Source organism: Aulonocara sp. 'chitande type north' Nkhata Bay, linkage group LG4, assembly GCF_057382095.1.
Source record: "Aulonocara sp. 'chitande type north' Nkhata Bay isolate Kocher_YH1m ecotype deep benthic linkage group LG4, A_spYH_male_GT1.1, whole genome shotgun sequence".
Classification (NCBI taxonomy): domain Eukaryota; kingdom Metazoa; phylum Chordata; class Actinopteri; order Cichliformes; family Cichlidae; genus Aulonocara; species Aulonocara sp. 'chitande type north' Nkhata Bay.
Window position 1 is genome coordinate 10,659,161 of NC_141347.1, and position 23,518 is coordinate 10,682,678.

General features: G+C 39.6%; 3 protein-coding genes across 3 annotated transcripts; 1 reads left to right on the forward strand and 2 right to left on the reverse strand.

The window, feature by feature from the left end:
- Positions 1–1,612: 1,612 nt before the first annotated feature.
- Positions 1,613–4,749, reverse strand: tmem205 (transmembrane protein 205). The gene is made up of 4 exons (XM_086288334.1): positions 4,595–4,749; positions 3,010–3,117; positions 2,758–2,921; positions 1,613–2,632 (listed from the first exon to the last, which is right to left on the reverse strand). Exons 1-4 carry the CDS (start codon positions 4,683–4,685, stop codon positions 2,330–2,332), a joined length of 666 nt encoding a protein of 221 aa, XP_086144460.1. The 5' UTR covers positions 4,686–4,749; the 3' UTR covers positions 1,613–2,329.
- Positions 4,750–6,796: 2,047 nt separating this feature from the next.
- elof1 (elongation factor 1) lies at positions 6,797–9,358 on the forward strand. Its single transcript, XM_086288337.1, has 4 exons — positions 6,797–6,872; positions 7,933–8,055; positions 8,127–8,197; positions 8,646–9,358. The coding sequence occupies exons 2-4, from the start codon at positions 7,940–7,942 to the stop codon at positions 8,708–8,710; spliced, it is 252 nt and encodes an 83-aa protein (XP_086144463.1). The 5' UTR covers positions 6,797–6,872; positions 7,933–7,939; the 3' UTR covers positions 8,711–9,358.
- cnn1b (calponin 1, basic, smooth muscle, b) lies at positions 9,059–22,844 on the reverse strand. The gene is made up of 7 exons (XM_086288335.1): positions 22,522–22,844; positions 14,711–14,832; positions 14,560–14,626; positions 13,507–13,644; positions 13,176–13,292; positions 12,718–12,861; positions 9,059–12,021 (listed from the first exon to the last, which is right to left on the reverse strand). Exons 1-7 carry the CDS (start codon positions 22,579–22,581, stop codon positions 11,776–11,778), a joined length of 894 nt encoding a protein of 297 aa, XP_086144461.1. The 5' UTR covers positions 22,582–22,844; the 3' UTR covers positions 9,059–11,775.
- Positions 22,845–23,518: the final 674 nt, after the last annotated feature.

The following is a 23,518-nucleotide window of genomic DNA, read 5'->3' on the forward strand; positions in this document are numbered from 1 at the left end:
ATACACATTAAATATACAGGGATCTAACCTGTGCTTGCAGATTTTTGTAACCCCCTCCCCCCCCCCATCCCCTTTTTTGTCCTGTGATTGACCCTTTAAGCTTATATACAAGATAAGATAAGATAAGATAAGATAAGCGATAACATGAGAGATACAAATGAACCTGTTAAGTATAAGGATAGATAAGAATAGATACTCAACATTAGAAGAGAGCCTAAATGGTGCAAACACTGGCATCAGGAAAAATGTCCAGCAGCTATTATCACAAAATCTCAGTTAAGACGTGGAGCTTTGCTCATTTTTTTTCTCTGGTGCACACTGCAGAAAACTTGATCATGTCTAAGGTGAAGCTGTGTGAGACCTGGCCCTTAATGCTTGTATCAAAGTGAGCAGCAGAATCCTTTGACAGATGGTTCTATTAGGAGCTCGGTGTTTTATGATGCATAGGTGCATTATCCATCACTGAAATCAGACAATTGCAAATTGGACCAATTTCTCCACAAGACATGATGGAATAAAGCAGCTTGAGACTTCTAGACTCATAATTAATTTAACACACTATATTACTGCAGGGCTGCACTGCAATACCATCACGACTCCACAAACTAGCAGGCGTTTTCAGAATACCGACTGCAGTAGTATTACGTTCTCGGAAACAAATACAGACTCATTTCCTTGTGTGACTCAGGAATGAGGGAGGAATGGTTGGACCTGTCTGCGAGGAGGCCCCAACAATTCCTTTTGTTCTTAGCTTTCTTTTGTTTTATTTTGCACACCCAGAGTTGAGGAATTTTAGCTGTTTTTAACATCGTGTGTTCATCCATATTCTGTGTCCAGCTTTTTTCCTCATACAAAGAATTCTTGTACCATTATTCACTTTTTGAGATAATCACTAACAGCTCTGTAAATGCATGAGAAATATTGAAGAGATCAGTGAATAAACCTCTTCCCTGGTTGAAAAAGGTTTATTTCCTGATTCCACTGCAGCAGATAACCTGATAGGCAGGTAAAGCTCTTACACTCCTCAAAAGGTTGGCATGTGTAGCTGTGCTGTTTCCTCAAGACTCTTTGACTAACTTCCTTGTTTATTTTGTGACATGACTGCATGGCACATCAGTGTTTTAGTAAGATAAAACTGTATGCTCAACAGCAATTCTGCCAGTTTATACAATGCTGTTTTCATTGGGTTGGAAGAAAACATTAAAAACCTGATCACAGCCTTTAAAGGACCAACATTAATTGCATTGGGGACAAGGTAATTCATTTACTTTCAGCCTCTAGCCTATGCTTTTTATATTGAAATGATTTCACTACAGTCCATTAGTGCTCATATTCTAATAGCAATGGTGCCTCGCTTATCCTGTAGTTGGCCGGCAAAGCTCTGTTCCCCGCATCCAAGGCTGCTCTCCTCACAACCTGACGTGCATCACCGAGAATTTAATTAAAACCTGCTTATTCTGAAAGCAGGCACTGTCTGTTTGGCCTGGCTTTATTCATCCACAAGAATCACAGGACCACTTCTTCCTAAACCAATTCTTTGAAATAAGTGTTTGCTTTTAAAGCTCGTGTCACTAGGCCAAACACCAGAAAGACTTTGACATCACTCGGTTGATCCAAATGGAAGAATCAAAACAACACTTTAATCATCCAGTCATAGTTTTCATTAAACAGTGGTGACAAGTTTAAAATGCACTACAAAATCAAGAAAGTCATGGTGCACATGAAATAGCATTATGTTGTGTGCTACGATGGATCTGAAAGCTTTGTCCAAATATCGCCCCCTACTGGGGAGGGACGTGCATTGCTTCCATGTCGCTTGGTACTTTTCTTTGCTTTCTGAGAAATAAAACCAACTACATTAAAAAAAAAATACAAAAAATAAAATAAAATTATACAAGATAAAAAAAAAACCATTTTGTAATCAAAAAGGTTAAGAGTGCTTAACTGACAGCAGTGAACAGCACATGATGAGTTCTGCATGCTCACTGGAGATAGTTCTTGCACATAAGGACACTTGGGGCAGATAAAGTGATGCAGAATTCTCTGTAATTACATTTGCAAAATGTCACATATACTGCTATTTATGATTCACACTTCATATTCAACACTGATATGATAGAGAAAGAGTTGGCGAAATGATTTTTGTAAACTAAAGTACTTCCAATCCAAGTCGTATGAGTGTGTGTCCTAATCCTACTGTATCATAAAGTGATAAAAGAACCAACAAATCCTGCACATTTATCAGTGTTCTGAACCAGAAACACTGTTAGATAACAAAGTACAAAAGTGTGCACGGCATTTTGGTTCTTTAATAACTAAAACATTGTCTTTAAATGGTGGCTAAATTCAAAGCTGTGTAGACCAAATTAGTTGTGGTGCAGAGGAATCCTATCAGGTTGCAGAGGCTGGACAACCCATGGTAACTGCCAAACTTGCTCCTGTAGGCTTTGTACTTGGGATCCTGTTCTTTGAGCTTGGTGTAAGCCTCTTTCTGGCTGCCCAGGCCGATCTCTTCCCCGAGGTTGTGCTCCTTCTCTACCTCCCTCATCAAGAACATCAACTCAGTGGTCTCTGGGCCAAACCACTGGGCGTTCAGACCTGCAGTGATCAGCGCCACGAAGAACAGAAGCATCTGGAAGATGAAAAGGGAAAGCTTGCAACTCGATGACGATTCACTCACAAAATGTTTAATTTTTTCTTTTTTCCCCAATCAAAAGTGCTCAGTTTTTTCATTCCTAGCAGCGTGTGATATTTCACCTGTACACTTTCATGCCAGTCCAGCAACTCTCTGGGATGGTACACAGCATACACAGCCAGGCTGACAAAGTTACTTCCAAGCACGCAGTAGAAGTACACTGGGAAAAGCTTACTCTGCACCAGGCCGAAGGTGTGCCGAGTTACCTGCCGAATCAACACAAAGCCTGCAGGCACAGACGTTTAACACGGTGTCAAAACAGGAACGCATGCATTTTGTTGAAGCCATGCCTTGTTGCTCTGTGGCCCACTTACCTGCAATGAAGGAAACCCAAAGCTGCATGCCCCAGGTGAAAGAGAGAACCATGAGGTGCAACACTTTAACAAAATCTGTTGGCTCCCCCTCTGTCACCATGGTGTCACCTTTCAAAAGAGACAAGACATGCTGTGTGGGACAGTCCAGCCAAGGTGTTTGTTTTTCAGGTTTTATGAGTGAAATTCTAGTATTTTAACCATCTGCTACTCCATGCTAAAGATAACATAACACTCCACCCTTGTTCAAATGAGGTCCTGGCTACAAAAAAACTAATAGAGAGTTGGGCAAATTGCAAAGACTTAATTTTTTTCCCCCTTCTGATTTTGTTAAAATTTATATTTAAAAAATGTATTCGAGCCCATGACAGCTGGGATAGGCTCCAGCGCCCCCCCGCGACCCTGAAAAGAATAAGCGGAAGTGGATGGATGGATGGATGGTATTCGAGCCCTTCGCTGTGCTACAAACCAAGTTTGCATTTGACTGAGATAATAAAACAGAAAAGACAACAATTCCAATAACAAAAATCTAAACAGTCTTATTTAGGATTTCTGCTGTATAAAAGCAGTCACAGACGCATGCTCATATGATCATACATGTCCCATATATGATCACAAATGTAGATGCAGCTTCTGGAAATCAATATACAGTGTTCTACAGTCAGAGTGTTTTACAGGCAAACCTCTTGCAGTACTGTGCAAAAATGTTGCATCACCCCTCCTTTCTTTACAGTGTTGCTTGGAAAATGGGAAATGTGTTTAAAGGTTACCTTCTAGGTTGTTTTGGGGAAATTATAGAAATAACGCAAAAACAGATCTGTACAACTCTAACAAGCTTGAAAGTCAATATTTTATTCTTCAAAACAGTCTGAATTCTCTTGTCATTTCTTTAAGTAGTCTTCCAAAATAGTTCTCCAGACTTCTCCAAGGACATTCACAGCTCCTCTGTGGATATTGGCTGTCTTTTGTACTGTTATTTGTCAAGATGATCCCTTACTGCTTTAATAATGCTGAGCAACAGTTTCTGGAGAACTATTGCTCAAGACTACTTAAAATAAATAAATAAATATTCTAAGAAAGTATGACTCATTGAAAGCAAATGTATAAACATACAACTGGGCATCGCATTCATTTTATAATATATTGTTAGGTTTTCTTTTTTTGAGCTATAAAGTCCAAGGCTCTGGAGGAGTCCAAACATTCATCCGTGATAATGAAATTGCGCCAGAGAGATAAACGTGTCATTTGAGGGTGGTTCTCCACATACGCAGCAGACCTGATAAAGTCCACAGATTACGATATGGCAGGAGAGGCAGAGCAGGAACAATACATATCAGAGTATACTGACAAATGAGCAGCCCGAATGCAAAAGTTCCTTAAAAGACATCGATAAAGAACACAACACGGCAGAGAAGCACGCAGCATGTCCTCTGATAACAGCAGGCAAAAGTCTAACGTTATGTCAAGCTAGCCAGGTTTAGCCTCAGAGCTGACAAACAGTTGCTTAAGTTTTATATTAGCGGCGGTGCTGGCTTTGTTTTGGACCTCATTGTGACAGGTACAAGCGCTTACTACTTGTTACACAAACCTGCACTTAGCTGTTTTCCTTTCCTCTGCGTTATTCCGAATGAAAAGGACCAACTAATAATGTCAATGGACTCCAAGTTCCAGCGGGTCATCAGGCGCTTCCTCTGTCTACTTATCTTGCCTGCAGGTCCCGCCCCTCCACCGAAGACGAGCCAATGGTAGTCTATGAAAATGAACATTTTATGATATGCGTGTTAATCATTGGTTCCCCTGTGATGTTTACATTCAGGGCCCCTCCCCTGTACTTACCCGCTACACAAGTGTGCCCTGCAGATGTTGGGAGGATGATTAGACCAGCGTAATCTGCAGGTTTTTGGTTAGCTCAAAAAACGTCAGTTTAAAAATAAATTTAGCAGTTACTGAACTTGCACTACAATATAGATGTATCAGTTGTTTTTTTTATATATTTTTAATCAACTGATTTATTTATTTATTCATAGAATAATTATTAAAGGCCACAGTGGATTGAAGATTTACTATCTAATCTGTGCACAGTGCGTGTATAATCATTCTTTTGCAACTTTGGAAGCAAGAAATAACAGAATCTTCCTTTTACAGTTCACATATTAAAATTATAGTGGACGTAATATACTTTAGCCACTGGTGTATGGATCAGTATGATACGTAGCTTATGATAACAGAGAAGATGTTGACTTTCTGTTTTGTTTTTTCTGTAAAATTGAATAGCAATTTATGCAGCTTGATTGAGTGGGTGTTCCCCAGTTTTCTGTGTAACACTATTAGGGATATTATGTTGGACAATTTGTGAAGCAGTTTGATCTGAGAGTTTGTCCTTGCAACCCAATGCAGGTGCAACATTTTTGAAAATGTTGCACCTTAAATAATTTTTAAACGAATTTGAGACAGGAAGTCAAATATTTAATAATCATAATCAGTTATTTCCACAGAAGAAAAGTGATTTCATACAGGGAAATTATTTACTGTCAGTTTGGACACAAGCCTTGCTGTGGCTCATACAGAATTTGATGATTATGCACTCTTTAGTAACCACTTACCTCTAATTTATTAGTCATATGGTCAGGCATTATTAAACCTTCTTACATACTTTCACATTTTCTTTGCAGTAGTGTTCAACACCCTTTGGAGGATGTAATGTGTAATGTTTTCTCAGAGTACATTTTGATTGGAGTGCTTTCATGAGTACTGGAGTGCTTTTTAAATAAAAAAAAAACCCCTACTTTTATTTAAGGACACTTTTCAGCACCAGGAGAGCACTGCAAAGTAATCTGTAGAAGGTGCTGTGTCATAGGGGGTTAAAATGCAAAGAGGAGATGCTGGGTGCAAATCCCAGCAGCGCCACACAGTTAATATCATGTTCTACTTAAGTGAAAAGTTACTTTACTGATTCATATACAGAACTATATGATCTACAGTAGTCTACATATGTGATGTCAAAGTCATTTTACCACATGATTTTACCATCATCTCGACCAATGAAACACCTCTTTCTATTACAAAAGCTTTAATCACGGGGATATCCTAATATCAGAAAAAGAAGTGCAATTTAGACATTTTTCTACATGACGGAGAAATTGCTGTGGTTGATTCTGCTCATCTGTACGTAGCGCTTTAAGTGGGAAAAACGTTTCGTAACTCATCCAAGTGACTTCTTCAGCCTCAGCTGACTGAAGGTTTCCCTCAACCCTATAAACAGCAGTGATTGAAAGTGATTGAAAGAAATCTGCGAGCATGATTGCAGTTGGGATTAAACTGCAACAAATAAATATGTAAAACTACAGAAAATCTGCTGATTTCTTATAACCTAGGTGGTCCTTTGTAAAACTGAAAGTAGTTCTAATTCATGTAAAATGTCGTTTTTATACTGTGGACCCCACATTTCTAGAGTAGATTAAAAAAAACCCAAAAAAACTTTTCTGCCATTTAAGTATTTATCTATTATTTAATTACGGTGGTGTGGTTTTAATGGTCACGGTGGGGTGTGTTTATCAGGAGGGAAAGCTGTAAAATTTACGAAAATACAGGTACAAGTCCAAAATTTCAGCCCTCCTTCACATTTTACAAAGCAGTCCAGTCCTTTGTTGGCCCGGTTGTTGAGTCCGGGGCGGTTTGATGTCCCTAATCTACAGTATCAGCTTGTTTATCAATCTGGAGGCAGATCCACTATTGGACCCCCAGAAGACAGCCAATCAAAAGCCTGACCAAACTCCCACCTAACCAATCAGAAGCGCCCTCAGTGAGACGCTGCATCTGTACCAAGTTGAAGAGCGGAGCATCCTCTGCCGAAAGACATCTCGTTGGTAAGACAACCGTCTCGTCGTCGCTCAAATGTCAAAAGCTGTAGTGCAGAGAAGCGCACTTTGTGTTTACCGGTTACCTTCTAGGTTGTTTCGGAAAGCAACTTTTTGCGTCAGTCAGAATCCTCCTACATGACAGCAGCATGTTAGCGCGTTAGCTGCTAACATATAGCCCTAGCTTTTTGGCGTTTATAGAGCGAGCATCTCCGCATCCCCTCTGTTATTATTTTAGCTCTTTGGAGGAGTGTCCACACCTCGAAGCTATGACTATAATAAAACACATTTCAGGTTTTGTTTACACATTGGCAACAGCGTTGGTTATCTTTTCTAAGATATTTTAAGTAACCCACATCTCGCGGCAGTCATTGTTTTGGAAAATAAACCTTTACTGATAAGCAGCTGCGTGCTGGGATTGCACTGTCTGCTGTGTTAACAGTAAGCTATGTAAGTGATGGGTTAGAGCCGTCTCTGTTTAGTACAATATGTGAAAGATTCATGTGGTGTTGAAATAATCGGAAAAACGAGTTTCCTGTGGGGACATTTTAAACGAATGTACACTCAGGCCTAACTTGGAAATTCGGAGAAATTTTAGTCCAAGACTTTCTCTAAAAAAAATAATCTATAGCAGATGAAAGTAAATAATTGATTGCAATTTTAATCAACATTTCAAGTTCGTGTTTTGTATTATGGTTTTTGCTAATCTTAGCTGCTCATATAGGATAGTAACTAATAGTTGCTGTCTACTTATACTAGTCAGAAAAGTTGTTTTATAACAGCCATACTTGCAACAATGCAGATAAAGTGTTTATATACTGTGTGACTATGTTGAATATAAAAACACACCAAGCAATAAAATCGTATGAGATCAATGTAAAGGCGCATAAACACAACTTCAAAGTCCATGTGAGTGCAAGACACCACTGCAGTGACTAGTCAGATAACATGGATCACATAAGTTAGGCAGGACACACAGATACATGTCTAAGAAAATCTTCTAAACGAAATGGAATGTGAAAGCGTAATGGAAACACCTGTGTTTTTTTTTTGTTTTTTTTGTCTACAGAGATATAATGGGCCGCAGAAAGTCAAAAAGAAAGCCACCTCCCAAGAAGAAAATGACAGGTAACCTGGACACCCAGTTCACTTGCCCTTTTTGCAATCACGAGAAATCCTGCGATGTCAAAATGTAAGTATCGCTCCAAATTCTTGAAACATTCATGCATCGGGGACATCCTGCCTAAAGTAACTGTCTCCTAGGGAACGAACCCGCAACACTGGAATTATATCCTGCAGCGTTTGCTTGGAGGAGTTTCAGACTCCCATAACATGTATCCTTTTAATCAACAAAAGATGCTGCTTGCTGCCAGGGATGTTTGATTTTGCTTTTTATTTAGAAGTATATTTCAAAAAGTATTAACTCTCCGAGGTCTAAATTATCAGAGGTGGTTACTCGACCCCAACTTTATATTTTGGGAAAAGGGAAAACATACTTTTTTTTTTTTTAAACTAATCACTTGAACGATTACTTTCCTTGTTCTCTGGCTGCCATGACTTGTGACACAGACATGTGATTGCATAGAGTTAGGGTTGGGTTTGTCTGTGATGATGACTTAGACCTCGGAAGGTTAAATACACTCTGCACTTGAATACAGTTCTGGATGCACATGCACATAAAGTACTTTCATTTAAAGTAATACATTTAAGTTGATCTTTGATGCAGCATGTGTATGTTGAATTTTTGAGCACTTGGTTTGGTCCTTAACCTTTTCTCAATAGATCTGTCCGAGCCGGTGGACGTCTACAGTGACTGGATCGATGCCTGTGAAGCAGCCAACCAGTAGCATTCCTAACTGACCTTCTAACCTCAATTTCTGCTTCTTGAAGTAATTTCTGTTGAGCTAGCACAATGTAGCAAACATTTTGTTTTTCTCTTGAGTCACCTGGTGTTCTTAGTTCCTTTTAGGTTTGTTTTTTTTCTTGCTGATTATGACACATTACTCTGGCTGGGCCAGAGTGTGGCCATGTTCTTCTGACAGTAACATGTAGCTATAAAAAGATCAATGTAAATGTTTTCATATCTTATGTTAGTGAACTATTGTAGGACTTAACCTTCCCTTCTTTCGGACCAAATTGTTATATAATAGTTTAAAATATAACCTATGAAATATTTCTTTATATCTTCTCTTAGATCGTTTCAAAGATTTATTTAGCATCTAGATGTTGACATATTTAGATTCTGGTGACAATCAGAATAACTTGTCACATGTAGATTTTCTTTATTTTTCCCCAACTGTGTCACTATTGCACTGAAAACATTTTTTTCCCTTTTGGACCAATTTATATTTTTACTGCTAGATTTTCCTTAAAAAAAAACAAACAAACAAACAGACAAAAACAAAATCACTTTATGTATCTCTCGTACACTACTTTGATGTATTTGTGTACTTCAAGTTGCTGACAGTAGTAAGAAAATAAAGTCACGAAAATGCTTTGTGTGTTTTTATTGCACAAATGTTTATGAATGTTTCATGTTTAGTGAAAAGCATATTGATAAAGAAACCAGGAGCCAGCATGTCCGGGTGAAATGTTAATGAATCTGTACTTGTCAGTGCCAGTATCAGCGCGTTAGTGATGATGAAAAATTTATATGCCATTTAAAAAAATAAAACAAAAAACACTACATTCTTAGCTAGATTGTAAAGCTTGTACAACACTAGATGGCACACCTCTACAACTTATAAATCATGGAAGCTTTTGAATGATGGGGAGCTGAGAGGAGAAAAAGCATGCACCACTTTCTGTAATCCAAAGCCAGTCTGAAAGCCAGACAGCTGAAAGTAGCAAACAGTTTGAAATTGAGCTCAAACGGGATTTAAATGTTCTCGGGTTATTCCGCCCCAACAATCTCCAGCACGTAATGCTGCCAGATTTGCCCCCTCAGATCGAACAATTCGACTGAACCTGAAGGTCACTTCCTCTTTCATGCTGTTTTTGAGTGCATTAATGGTTAATGGGAAGAGTACATACAATAGCTAACTTAACTTATTAAAGGCACGCCCATCTTTGATGGGTAGGTTCTTCGTGTGATGAAGAGGTGATAGCTGTGTTATCCACCTGCTAAACTATTTATTTAAAATAACAGTCTTGGTGCTTATACAAACTGTGCTGTGCGTGTGTGTGTGTGCGTGTGTGTATGTGTGTGTGTATATAGACTGTTTCGTTTTGGACAGCAGTCCTAGTTTGCAGCAGTCGTTTTGACATAAAAATAGTAGGGTAGCAGGCCTGGCCAACAGTTCTGTCCAAACTGACGTCAGTGAGGTTATCTAGAGAGCATATTCTCACTTTTCCATCACATGTATGATTTTATTTAAACTGGGATTTAAAAAAAAAAAAATCTTTAAGTTTAAAATGTAAGCAAGAAATTTAACTTGCTTATACAAGCAGACACCCTGTGCACATATCATGAACCCTGTGATAGGCAGTGGGACCTCTAGCTTTACAAATAACGTTACATTCAAGACATTCGGTGGGTTAGACAGTATGTTGCAGAAGCTTTAAAAATTCTGCATATTTGTCATGACTCACATAAGGATATATCTGCAAGCGCATGGGTCTGCTTTGCTGTTGCTTTTCACAGCCAGTGGTGGACAAAAAAAATAAATAATACTTCATTATAGGTCCTGCTTATGAAAAATATCCGCCTGTGTGTGGTAAACTGTATCTGTGTTTTATTCTTTAAGTATAGCTAATAAATATATGAAGTAAAAAGGAAAACACTATCTGGACTGTACAGCAGGAGTGTCATCAAATGGAAAATATTTAAGTTTAGGTGCTCGAATGTGTAACTAATTGTTCGGGCATCATTCCAACACTGGTGGCGTGTGGCCAGGTAGAAGTGCAACAGTAAAGCTAAAGTTCCCAAAAGTCGAAATATTACAGGACTATCTTTTGCAGTGCAAAAACAACTGGTGACCACGTACCAAACTTCAATCTGGATACCACCACACCTGCACGTACTCCTTTATAAAAACCAGTGCACTGTGTCTCTCAGAACCTTTTTAAAAAAAAGACTTTCTCAGTAAACAAACTCTGAAATGCTCCACAACAAGCCATGTAAATGAGCCCTGCAAAAATGGCACAATGGGTAATTTAGCAAACTTAACATGACTATTGGTTAGCGCAGGTGCTCGCGGTGAAAAAAGAAAAAAAAAGAAAAGCAATGTCCGCACAAAAGCTGCGCATCGCGATCAGTCTGTGGACCCAGAGCTTGTGTGTCATCCAAAGGAGTGGTATCCTGGAGCCTGCAGAGCTCTTAATGTGGACGTGTTCCAACTGGGTCGAAGTTCAATAGCACCAACTTGTTTGCCCTCCAGGAACTTTGCATATTTTGCTTCATTATGTTCAAACTGGACTGGTTACACGGGGGTAAAAAAAAAAAAAAATTTCTAAATTACGATGCAAGTATAAAAAGCTTTAGGGAAAAAAAACAAAAAAAAACAAAAAACTATAAATTGCAAAAGATCAAAGATCAAAAAGTCTCCACTTCAGAGCGTGGTTATTTTTAGCTGTAACAATAACATCATTAACTAGAGTGACTGAACTTGGCCACCACATTTTTTTTGTGACAGAAGGTCAGTGTAAACACATTTCTTCTCTTTTACTCACGGAAAGCCAAACAATAAGCTGAAGAGTCAAAAACTTGTTTATAAAAGACGGGAAATGAAGCAGACAATGACGTCAATCGATCTGAAAGGTCTGATCGTCGCAAGGACAGTCGCGGCTGGCTGTCTAAAGTAAAAGCGAAAAAAAAAAAAAAGGTGGGGGGGGGGGGGGGGGGTGGGGGCTGGGGTTGGGGTGAGGGAGAGGGAGGTGGGATGGAGGATGCTGCTGTCCATGGTTTTTCCCCTTAGTCAGAGTACTGGTTGTAGCCATCAAACTCCACCTCGCTCCCGTTGTTGCAGTTGGCCTCAGTGGGGTTGATGCAGTACTTGTTGTCGTAGACTTGGCGGGGCAGGCCATAAGTGGTCATGCCCTGTTGAGAGGCCCCTTTGTTGGTGCCCATCTGCAGAGAGATTGTGGTGGTGTCACAGTCCTCCAGCTTCAGGTTCTTGTCAAAAATATGCCTCCTGGTTCCTGGAGCCGTCATGCCGGACTGTAGCAGAGAAAAGCAAGATGGAGGGCGCAGCGGTGTAAATACACTATACCGTTGCATTCATGACAGATGTGTTAACAAATCCAAAGAATCCACCAAAACTAATGAAGTGATCTGAGCAATCAATTTCTCTATATCTCAGCCTGACGTGTCTTAGTCCTCCAAATGCTATTAAAAAACAGTCAACAAGCACGAGGATGTGATTCACTAAGTGTCCTTATAATAAGATAGTCCAGTCAGAACCACATTAGTCAAAGAAAGAACAGTCATCAAATCTGTGATATGACTGTTTGGAGTTCCATGTATATGCACAAAAAGGCAAATGAGGGAGGGCAGTACTGGCAACAGATGTGCAATCACTTAGATTGGACACAGTATGAAATGTAGGAACTGAGGATGGAGGTGGGTTGCAAAGTGGCTTGCAGGAGTGCAGCAACTATTGGTTAGACTAAACCCTGTCAGATCAACTCAAGTTGCAGTTTCACCTAACATGTTTCTAATGTGTCTTTTTAATAAGTGTATATATTTTGTGTAATAACATTTTATCTCTTTGATGCAACAATAAAAGGGATTTTGTTCATTTCAAGATACATTTTAAAAACGATAATACATACTAACCATGCTAGAGCTATATCGCCAAGAAACTGTGTAGTGAACAAGTGTTACTTTAGTCTAAAATTATACATCTCTTCCCACCTGGCTGGCTCCCTTGTTGGTGCCCATCTGTAGGCTGATAGTAGATTGGTCAGGGGTGTCCATGCCTATTTTGGCATCATACAAATGGCGTCGTGTCCCGTAAGAGGTCATGCCCTTTTGACTGGCAAACTGGTTAGTGCCCATCTAAATACAGAGGAAAAAGACAGGATTTACATGACATGCAATGTAGTTGCCACAGTTATTCTTTGGAGTGTCTCCAAAAACATCACACTTTAGGATCACGTATGAGGTGTGGTTATTGACCGGTCCATTCCGGTTCCTTGTTTGTTGTTAAAAAGTTGAGAAGACTGTTTGGGGAATATTCATTCAGCAAGAATCCAGCAGGGGGCACAATAACAACACACTGAGAACAGGCTTGGCCAGCAGAACAACACTGCACCATGACAGCTTGGCCATAACACAGTACATTACACGTTTAGCCCTTTTGCCACTCTGACCTGCAGGCCTATGATGTTACGTCCCTCCCTGAGCTTCTCAGGAGCGAAGCGCCGCTGCTGTTTCTCTGCGTACTTCACGCCTATATCGTACCTCGAGTGGAAACCTTTGGACTTGGCCTGTGAGACAGAAGTGGTGGTGACAGAAAGGAAAAATGGTGGTAATAAGAATGCACTTTTCATACCCACATTGCTTTTATTAGATCCATGCTGTTGCCATGGAAATCTAAGCAAAAAAAAAAAAAAAGTATCAAGATCAAATAATAATGTGCAGCCAGTGGTGATTTCAGCGAGATGCCGACATATGTGAATGTGTGTGCACCGCCGCCCTCACCATTCCAGCCAGAGCGATGAGTGTGCACTGGACCTGAGTGTGGTTGACATTCTCAAACAGATCGTTGGCCTCAAAGATGTCGTGTGGCTTCAGGCCGTACTCCGTGATGGCACGGACGAAATTCCCTATGTTTTCCAGCTGAGAGAAAGAGCAAGAATACAGGCTGGAATAAGATCTTTTGGGCATTTATACATGCCTGGATATATTGGCAGAACAATGGTACTGGCCAGTCTGGCCCTGCTGACAGCTGTCAGCCCATTTGCTATCGGCAAATAGTGACATTCAGCAAAATTCAGAATGTCCAAAAATAATGTAATAAAAGATCTGAAAGGTCCTTGAATTTTTTTTAAAACTAGATTTCTTTGTTTCCCCTGGTACAAATGATGGGATGCAAACAATACAAACAAAATCAACAATGAAAATATCTATCAGCATATCAACCAAATTATTATTATTTTAAACTCTTATGTTACCGGCCCAGAATTTCATAAGCAATGCATGCCTTTTACAAATGTCTGAGTAGATCCTGTGTTTTTTTTCCTAGAATAAAACCTTGCATAACAACAGAAAAAAATCTGTGACGGTTGCCATCTTGTAACACAAGAAGCTCTGCAATTTCAGAAATGATCTTATTCGCCTTTTTTTGTGATCTCATGTCAGAACTGAGGCTACAGCTCGTGGGCAGTCAGCTTACCTTGGCACCAGGGCCAAGTATTAAGATTCAAGCTCAATAACTTTTGCTAAATATTGACTCTCGATTTGCGCCCATGCCCTTGGAGAGTGCGACTGTGTGACGGTCTGTGTGCATGTGCGGCAGTGTCAATATCACAGCGAGAACTTTCTGAAAGGCGTTTTAATCAACGCTTAAGAGCTCTGTTTGCTTTTTCCTGGTCCAATACTAGGCTAATAAAAGCTGTGCTAAGATGAGCCTCATTTGATATGGAAGCTACTTTATGGAAGGTAAATAAAAGTCTTTGTTGTCAGTGCCAGTGCGGGAGACGAGTTCCACTCGGTGTGGAAAACAGGCCTGAGTTTTGAGAGCTGGAGCATTACCTGGTGCCAGTTTTGACTGGAGTGGTTGATCTTTTTCACAGAGCCCGGCTGGAGAGCATTTATGAGCCTACAAAAAGACAGAGCGAGAGAGAGATTTGAAGAAAGTTCCTGCTTTAAAAAAACAAAAACAAGGTGGCGTCCATCCACTCACTCGCACAATAGTACTCCATCTTTCAGGCTATCCATGAAGCTGTCCCCAGTCCTTTTGCCAGTCACATCTTCAATCCACAGTCTCAGCTCCTCTTCCTTATGTGGGTCATATTTTCCTGCAAGCTGAGAAGCAGAACAGAGCAGAGATGATCGCTCAAACATGATATGAATTTAGATTTTTTCTGGTTTTATTGATTCAAAACAGTAAGACATTAAATAATTAAATAAATAAAAATAAGACAGCTTGCCCTTTTATGGGCCCTGTAGAAGAACAAAGAGGCATTAATGTGTGTCTACAGTGAAATAATATCCAGTGGATCATATATACATTAAACATTTATATTGTATTTAGTGCGTATTAGACTGTGCCTGCTCTGACCAGAACAATGTAACTGTGTACAAGCTGTAAATATTCATCTAAGACAATGTTCTCCAGGCACGCTGAGATAGTGCAAGGACATGGGTATTAGAAGCCTCCGTTTAGTCTTGGGACCTAGTTAAAACAAGGTCCAGTTTCAATCTCACCCAGGAGCAAAACTGTAAAACATCCAAACAAAATACACAAAAAAAGCAGAGCAAAATAAAGAAAGGCCACTTTGCAAGTGATACCATTTCAAATTATGCAGTGCTAGAAGGGCTTAATTATATTTCCTCATTCAGGGGGTCACGTTGGGGTTACTGCATAGGGTCATAGTTTTATTCCCCCCCCCCCCCCATCAGGTTTCTACTTCATCTGCTGGGAAACTTCTCTCCTCAAGAGACTGCCAACTGTTGCATAGTGTTCAGAAAAATGTTATACAATTCACAACAAACTTTTACGTTTTGTAAACTGATTCAACTTAAGATTATTGTAGACTACATCTAATGATATTTAGTCAACCAAAACTAAAAGAATTTAAAAGCCTAAATTATGACTCAAAGAATTTAACAGTTCAGTCAAAAGACTAAAACTAAATCAAAACGGACACTGGTCGAGTCCTCCATTAACACAAAGAAGCCTTGATGTCTACAAATCTATGGGAAAACGGTGGCTGGGTTTCCTTGACTTATGACCTCCATAAACACTTTTTCAATGAGAATATGGTTCCAATTGCTTGTTTCCAAGTCTTATGGAACATATAGTGAAGTCCAAATATTGTCAGAAAGAGTGATAAAACAGGCCACACTTAAAGGCAGACCTGCTTTGTGACTGACAAGTTGCTGTGATGTGTGTTTGAGAAGCTAAAAGTTACTGCACAATCAGAACCAAAATACTCAGACTTTAAGATGAGACTTCAACCAGTGCTGACGTCACAGCGGCACAAGTTTGTCTTTTATGTACACTCAACTCTAGATGTTCTTCTAATACATTTTATTTGATATTTTCTAGTCTTTAAATTTGAGAAATCTTCAGCAGACTGCATGTGCCACTCAACTATTCATATATTTGTGTCTCCATGTAGATGTGTGGAGAGAGAAATATGTGTAAAAATCTCAAGTCACCTCTCATGTCTTTATATTTTTCTGGGAAAATGGCTGCTGCAATTTATTGAAGCATGCAAACATAAAGAAAAATGTTTGCATGTTAGAATTGTATGGTAACGTTTGTACAATTCTAACAAGCTTGAAAGTCAACTTTTGGTATGACCACCATTCTTCAATATAGCCTGATCTCTCTTAGGCAGCTTTCTATAATTTCTTTAAGTAGGCTTCAGGAATAGTTCTCTAGGCTTCTTGAAGGACATTTAAAGCTCTTTTTTGATGTTAGCTGCCTTTTGTTCCATTCTCTGTCAAATTGATCCCACATTGCTTCAATAATGTTGACATCCCGGCTCTTGGGAGGCGAGTGCATAAGTGATAAAGTTCTCTAGTGTGTGTGTGTGTGTGTGTGTATGCTTTTACTGCATTCACAGTGTCTTTGGGAGCATTGTCATGCTGAAAAATGAAGCTGTTGCCAATCAGATACTTGCCCTATGGTACTAAAAGGATCAAACTTGACAGTATTTTTTCAGTATTCATAATTCCATCATTTTTGACAAGATCACACCACTAGCTGAAATGTAGCCCTAACCTCCACCATGTTTTGCAGATGGCTTACCCCGCCCACTGTTATACCCCTCTCCTGACCTTCTCCATACATATTGAGATGATCTGAACCAAAAGTTTCAAATGCAGATTTATCGCTTCATCAGACCCCATATGGAAAAGAAATAGTAAAAACTTATGTGATTACTCATGAAAGTGGCCACTTTCTCATTACTTTCATACATTGTTTTAGTAAGTATCCAAAACATACAAGTTTCATTATATAATTTTTTGATAGATAGATAGCTATCTATCTATCTCTCTTTTCCATATGGGACTGGCTTCCACTGATTTTCATGTATAATGTGACATAGCCCAGCCTTTTCTTCCCGTTTTGGTTCTTTAAGAATGGCTACTTCCTTCCTTCATCCTTCCACTGACACCTTTTCTGATGAGATGGAGCAAAAGGACCAGATACATCTCTCAGGTTCTGAGTTAGATCTTTGCTGGATTTCTTCCCCAGTTTCTTGATGTTCCTAATGACTTTTAGATAATAATATCTTCAGCAGATAAACTTTATTTTTTTTTTCTTTTTAAGACCCAGCACTTTCTTTTGTTTACTTGTCCCTCCTTTTAAGGACACACAGGCTGAACTTGCTACATTTTCAGCTAATAGCTTTTTGTGAATCACCTTGTTAGTGCAAAAATACAATTTTATTCCCCTCAAACTCTTATATTTGGCAAATTTTATTTTATTATTTATCAAAAGAAACATGAACAAATTATATGTTTCTTTGACAGGCTGCTAGTAACAAAACGCCAAAAGATACAATTTAAAATTGGTTCTTTTGGAAGTTGTCTGTTATGTGTCGACACAAGACTTTTTAATGCTTGATGATTCAGAGGTCAGCGTTAAGTGACTTAAACAAAAACATTCCTCTGAAAATAGTCAGGTACAAGAATGGGACTGAAAATAAGTATAAAAAACAAAACAAAGAAAAACTCTGAAGAACTTAAAAATTATTCCTCAGGACCTCTTTTTTAAAATAAAAATAAATAAATAAATAAATAAATAAATGGCAACAAAGTCAGCCTCCTGGGAGGTAAAATATAAAGAAATGATGAGTGGCTAAAGAGTTTTGCACATTACTGTATGAGATGGATTATTTAAGTGCACTAATTGAAAACTGGCCTCTCCGTTTTATTTCAAGGTGGAGTGCCTTCCTAAAGATTTATCAGGAAACTATGTATAATTTACACATATGTATAATAAAGTGTTATCATTCTTACTGATAGTTGAAAGTATAAGGATACTGTATGTGAGAAATTGGTATGAGAATAGTAGACTCTGTAATCTAAAATACAACATTCAAATCCTTAAATACATGAATAGCAGCTTCTTTCATGCCTCAGAGTCTCACAGAGGATGACGGTCCATATCTGAAAGTCTTACTATATACTGAAAAATACTCTAAGCTGAGGTGTAAAGAGAACAGGAAGGAAAATGAAATGTGGACATTTCTGCATGCAGAAACACACAGGCCTCTCCCTCTCTCTCCATGCATTTCCTTATTGGCATAAACACACTGCCCTAATACTTTGAATTCTGGCATGGGGGTTTAAGGCTGTCCCCCCACCTCACCCCTTCACCACACACACACACACACACACACACACACACACACACACACACAATTCCTGAATGTTCTGCAGATAAGTCTTCACAGTCTGGGATCAGCAGCCAACACAAACAAGTATTTCAAAGCAGCAGGGGATAGCGTGGACTCCAGTCCATCACACCAAACTTGGGAGAAACAGCTTTTCCTAAACACTCCTCCCTCTCCCTCTGCCTGTCTCGCTCTGTGTATTCGATTGGCTGCGCTCATATTTCTCCCTCACAATCTCTCTCCTTCTTCTCTCCCTTTGGGTTTTCCAGAATCTGCCCTTTTACAGCGAGTTGACTATTCAGGCACCCAATGTCCGATAAAGGCACACCAAGTCAACAGGTCCCCCTGCCAGTCGGGGGGGGGGGGGGGTTTGATTTAATTGTGCTTTGTCTTTTGATTGCCGAACTCCACTGCCACAATAAAAACTATTTTAGGCATGAAACACACAGAGAGAAAAGGCAAACAGAACAAAAAATGATCTGACTGTATACTGACGGATGTTATCGAGAGCATGTAACACTTGTAATTCCACCATGAGTGGTAATTACAATAAATAAATAAATAAATAAAAAGAATCAGTAACTGTAAGATCATAGCAAAAGCTATCAGAACATTATGCTAGCTGTCTTAGCTTAGCCAGCATTAGCTAAAAGTAGCTCCACGTGTGGCTGATCATACCAGACCAAGTAAGGCTGTGGCAGTAAATCTTCTGACTGCACTGAACTCCAGTTTGGTGCATTTCATTTCTTATGAATAGAACTTTTTATTTGATTAATGGTGGTCGGCTCTTTTTAAAGGGTTAAATAGTGGCATGTGAAGCTAAAAAAAAAAAAAAACAGTACAACCAGTACAAGATTGTCAGCAAAGTGTTGACAATCTTGGATGTCACGTGAAAAGTCAAATGAATTACTCTGAAAAAAAACTCTTAATAATAAATCATCATCCCTGAGGGGACACCCAGAATCAATATATAAAGTCAGTTTTGCAGATAACTGAGGTGGAGCCCATGTTTGTCTGCTTTATATACAGTTAGGCAAATACTACAGTATATTGATTCTAAAACCATGGGTTGGCCCTTTCCTGAAAATCGAAATAAAGGATTAACAAGACATTGTAGGATGATTAATAAATGAGAAGAAATAAAGCAATAGCTCTAATTCTTTTATAGTTATAATAATTTAGATTTTTGAACAATAAACTTAAAAGGGAAAATAAGAAAAAGCCCCCAGTAACCCCAACATTTTCACAGGGATCAATAAGACCAAGAGGTTTAGCAATTGCTGGCTTCATCTCCATTGATGTATTGCATGTTTGAGATTTATCACTTCGTTTTATGAGTGAATTTTCTGCTAATTTGGTGTTTTCTTCAGATGTTTTGTACTTCAAATAAATATATATTCAATAATCTTAGAGCTTATAGCCAATTTTATTTAAGGAGTCATACTGTGCGGCTACAGCATGGATTTATTAAGAAAACACATATAAAAAAAAAAGAAAAAAAAGAAAAAAAGAAAAATGTGGACTGCCCTGCACTGTATAGTGGTGAGTTCAAAAACCAGTGTAACAATAGGAAAGAGCTACAAAGTGCCAGTAAGCTGAAGCAGCCATGCCACACACGTCACCTACACAGGAGTTTGCAGGAGGAAAAACTGCCAGCATTTGTCACCATAAGCTAACGGTCAGTTTGAACCAAGTAGGGCTGCTGCAGCTAAACTCTGGGTGTACTGACCCGAGCAGTGGACTGTGACAGAGAAAATTAAACAGGCTCACAAGAATGGCTCCAGAGCTTTGCTACACTATCACAGACTATTTGCTGTAACCGCTGGTGTAAATACGCGAGTTGAGCTGTTAGTGCCTGATATGTGGATTTCCGCCCCTCCCTCATTTATTTGTTTGCATCGAGTCTCCTTGGATTCACTGTGTGAACTACTGGCATGGCCTTGTCTTTGCTATCTATCGCCTATCTGTCTCCTGTCCACCTGTGTTCTATCAGGACAGTGTTTTGTCATTCTTGACTTGGATGTAAACTGTTTAGAGTGAGCACACTTTCTCACGTTCCAAGTCAGAGCCCAGTCACTCCATAAAAGGCCATTAGATGATGATCATGTACCTGTCAGTCTTTCTGCTGCATCTCTGCCCCTCTCTGATGTCACGCTGCTGGAACGCAGCATCCCGCCATTACTCTCATTTAAGCCCTTAGGCTTAAATAAAAATTTTATATCCCCCCCAACACACACACACACGACCCTACTTCTCAATTTCCACTCACTGCGTGTACGTGATCGGCTTGGAAATGGCACTGTGGTGTCGGTAAAATAGCAGCCTGACTGCTGAAAGGAATGCGGGCTTCATAGAGTGTGCTGCACCTCTGCATGAGACTAAAGCACAGCTGAGAGATGGCACCATTCAGGGAAGAGGCCAGGGCAATGATGATTATAATGATGATGATCTGGGTATTGGAACAGTCACAGGCTGACCTTTGTCATTCTGACTGTTAGCAGCTGTGACTCATCCAAACATACAGAGTCACTGCTGTCACCGCACAGGCAGAAAATCCCAGTAATTTTATTCACACTCACAAAGTGAACACGGCCTAGCTTCCCCACAACGGTGACAACACAAAAAAAAAAAAAAAAGCTTGAAAATCAGGATTGTGCATGTTTATCCTTACCCAGGTACAAACTGATTTAAAGGTGGAATGTGAGTCAACACTTGTCAGGTGATCCGGCCAGTTTAAAAAAAAAAAAAAAAAAAAAAAAAAATCAGTAATATAATGTGCAATGGCACAACACAGATACGTTCCACCCTGCCAAAATAGTGAGAAATTAATTTTTCAAAGTGATATATATATTATATTTGGTATATTAGCAACAATATTCCACATCCCAAAATAAATACTCTCACTGACCTAATCATTACAATCTTTCAAAGCTTACTGAATGTAATACTTCCTGTTAAACTTGTGTCATATGTAATTATATGGAACTGCTTTCCAGTTTGCTCTCTCACATGCACATCCATTTACGTCTAGGAAAAGGTTCATAAAAGGTGGAGGATGTGAATTTTAATGTAGTATAATTAGTGAGGGGTGCACACTCACTAATGATACACTAAGTTTTTAATGTTGGCGTGTGTGTAGTTTTCATTCAGTCTCGGTCGTTGTGTCCTTGGGCAAGACACTTCACCCGTTGCCTACTGGTGGTGGTCAGAGGGCCCGGTGGCGCCAGTGTCCGGCAGCCTCGCCTCTGTCAGTGCGCCCCAGGGTGGCTGTGGCTACAATGTAGCTTGCCATCACCAGTGTGTGAATGGGTGTATGAATGGGTGGATGACTGGATATGTAAAGCGCTTTGGGGTCCTTAGGGACTAGTAAAGCGCTATATAAATACAGGCCATTTACCATTCATCTAATTTCTCTGTTCAATCCCCTTTCTCACTGCACAGTGCAGCTTCAAGCTCAGCCTTTGTAAGATCACCTTCTTCCATGTTTCAGTCACTTTTTGATTTCTCTGAGGGGAGATCAGCCAAACAACAATAACAGAGCACTCCCTCCACCACGTGCTTCACTCCAGCACACTATAAAGCCCTGACCCTGCATAATCGCACGAATCATTTGGCCACTAAAGCCTGTTTTCTGCTCGAAAAACAATCACCTCCTTCACGGTGTGATCTCTTACCAAAAGACAGAAGTGTGTCACCGCAGCGGTTTTCCCAAGCACACAACCTGAAATTAAACTGGAATGAGATCACATCACCGATGATATCTTCCCCCCCCACCCTCTCGGTGTAACGTTAAGATACATGTAGGAGTTCCTTTCCAACTGTTTGATGCAGAGCCACAGGCCAACAGCAGGTGTATTTATCTCTACGTCTTTTGCTGCGAGTTGTTTCAACATGCTTAACTATAAAAGCAGCCACCACAAACCCTCTCTTCTGTTTCTTTGTATCACAGTTTCGTTGGAAAAACTGCGTATTTACAGCAATCACAGAGAGCTTGTTGTTTACTTTGCTATTATACTGGGTAGATCAACCTGTTACTGACCCTTTGTGGACCTCTGACCCCCACCAGAGGAGCCCATGCTTCACCTACAGCATCCAAACACACTCTGGATAACTAATATTAAAAAAAAGAAAGAAAACATACCTTACTCTTGACCTCGGCGGAGAGTCCGAAGGCTGGGCCGCTCCTGAAATGTGTTGTCATTCTGTCGGGTTTTCTTTTCTTTTCTTTTCTTTTTTGGCTATTTACAGTGGAGCTAGGGGGGAGCTTTAAAAATGGAGAAGCAGGTTAGAGCTCTCTGTCCAAACAAGGCAGGGAAAGCACGCAGAGAAAGTCCCCAACAAATCCGCGGGTATCTTTTACCCCCCTTTTCTTTTCTTTTTATTAATAATATTATTATTCGCCCCAGTCGTGCTCGGACCTGCTGGCGGAGGTTTTTGGACAACTTTCCAACACTTTTCCGAATCTTTTTAAAACTCTTCCCATGTGTGTGCTCTCTGATTGGCCGCGAACTCCGTCCAATCCGGACGCAGCCCCATCACGGAGGGGAGTGATGTCACCGCTCGGGTATTGGATTTAATCAGTGTCACTTTTTCCACCTTCATACCGGTCCGGGATAATTCACACGTGTGTTAATATGCAGTTTGAAGGAGTTATGTCATTGCCATGTTCAGATCAATTTCTGTTTTTACTCAAGGTCTTAAAAGGAAATTCACGTAGCAGTAACATTTAATTCAGTAATATGAATAATTAAATATTAAGGAGATCTATAGCCTAGATAACTGCAATAAAGTCATACAGTAACATATTAGAAAAGGAAGTCTTAAAACATCTTAAAAATACACGCTTAGATATATAAAAATACTAATATGTGTCTAAAACTGGTCTACTATGTTAATAGAACTACTAAAACACATTATTACCAAAATTGAGTAATCACCCATCATTGAATTCAGGTGTTCCAATCACTTTCATGGCCACAAATGTATTAAATCAAGCACCTAGGCAAGCAGAGTGCTTTTTCAAACATGGGTCGCTCTCAGGAGCTAACTAAATTCCAGTGTGGAACTGTGATAGGATACCACCCGTGTTATATATCCAGTTGTGAAATTTCTTCTGTATTAAATATTCCATGGACCTC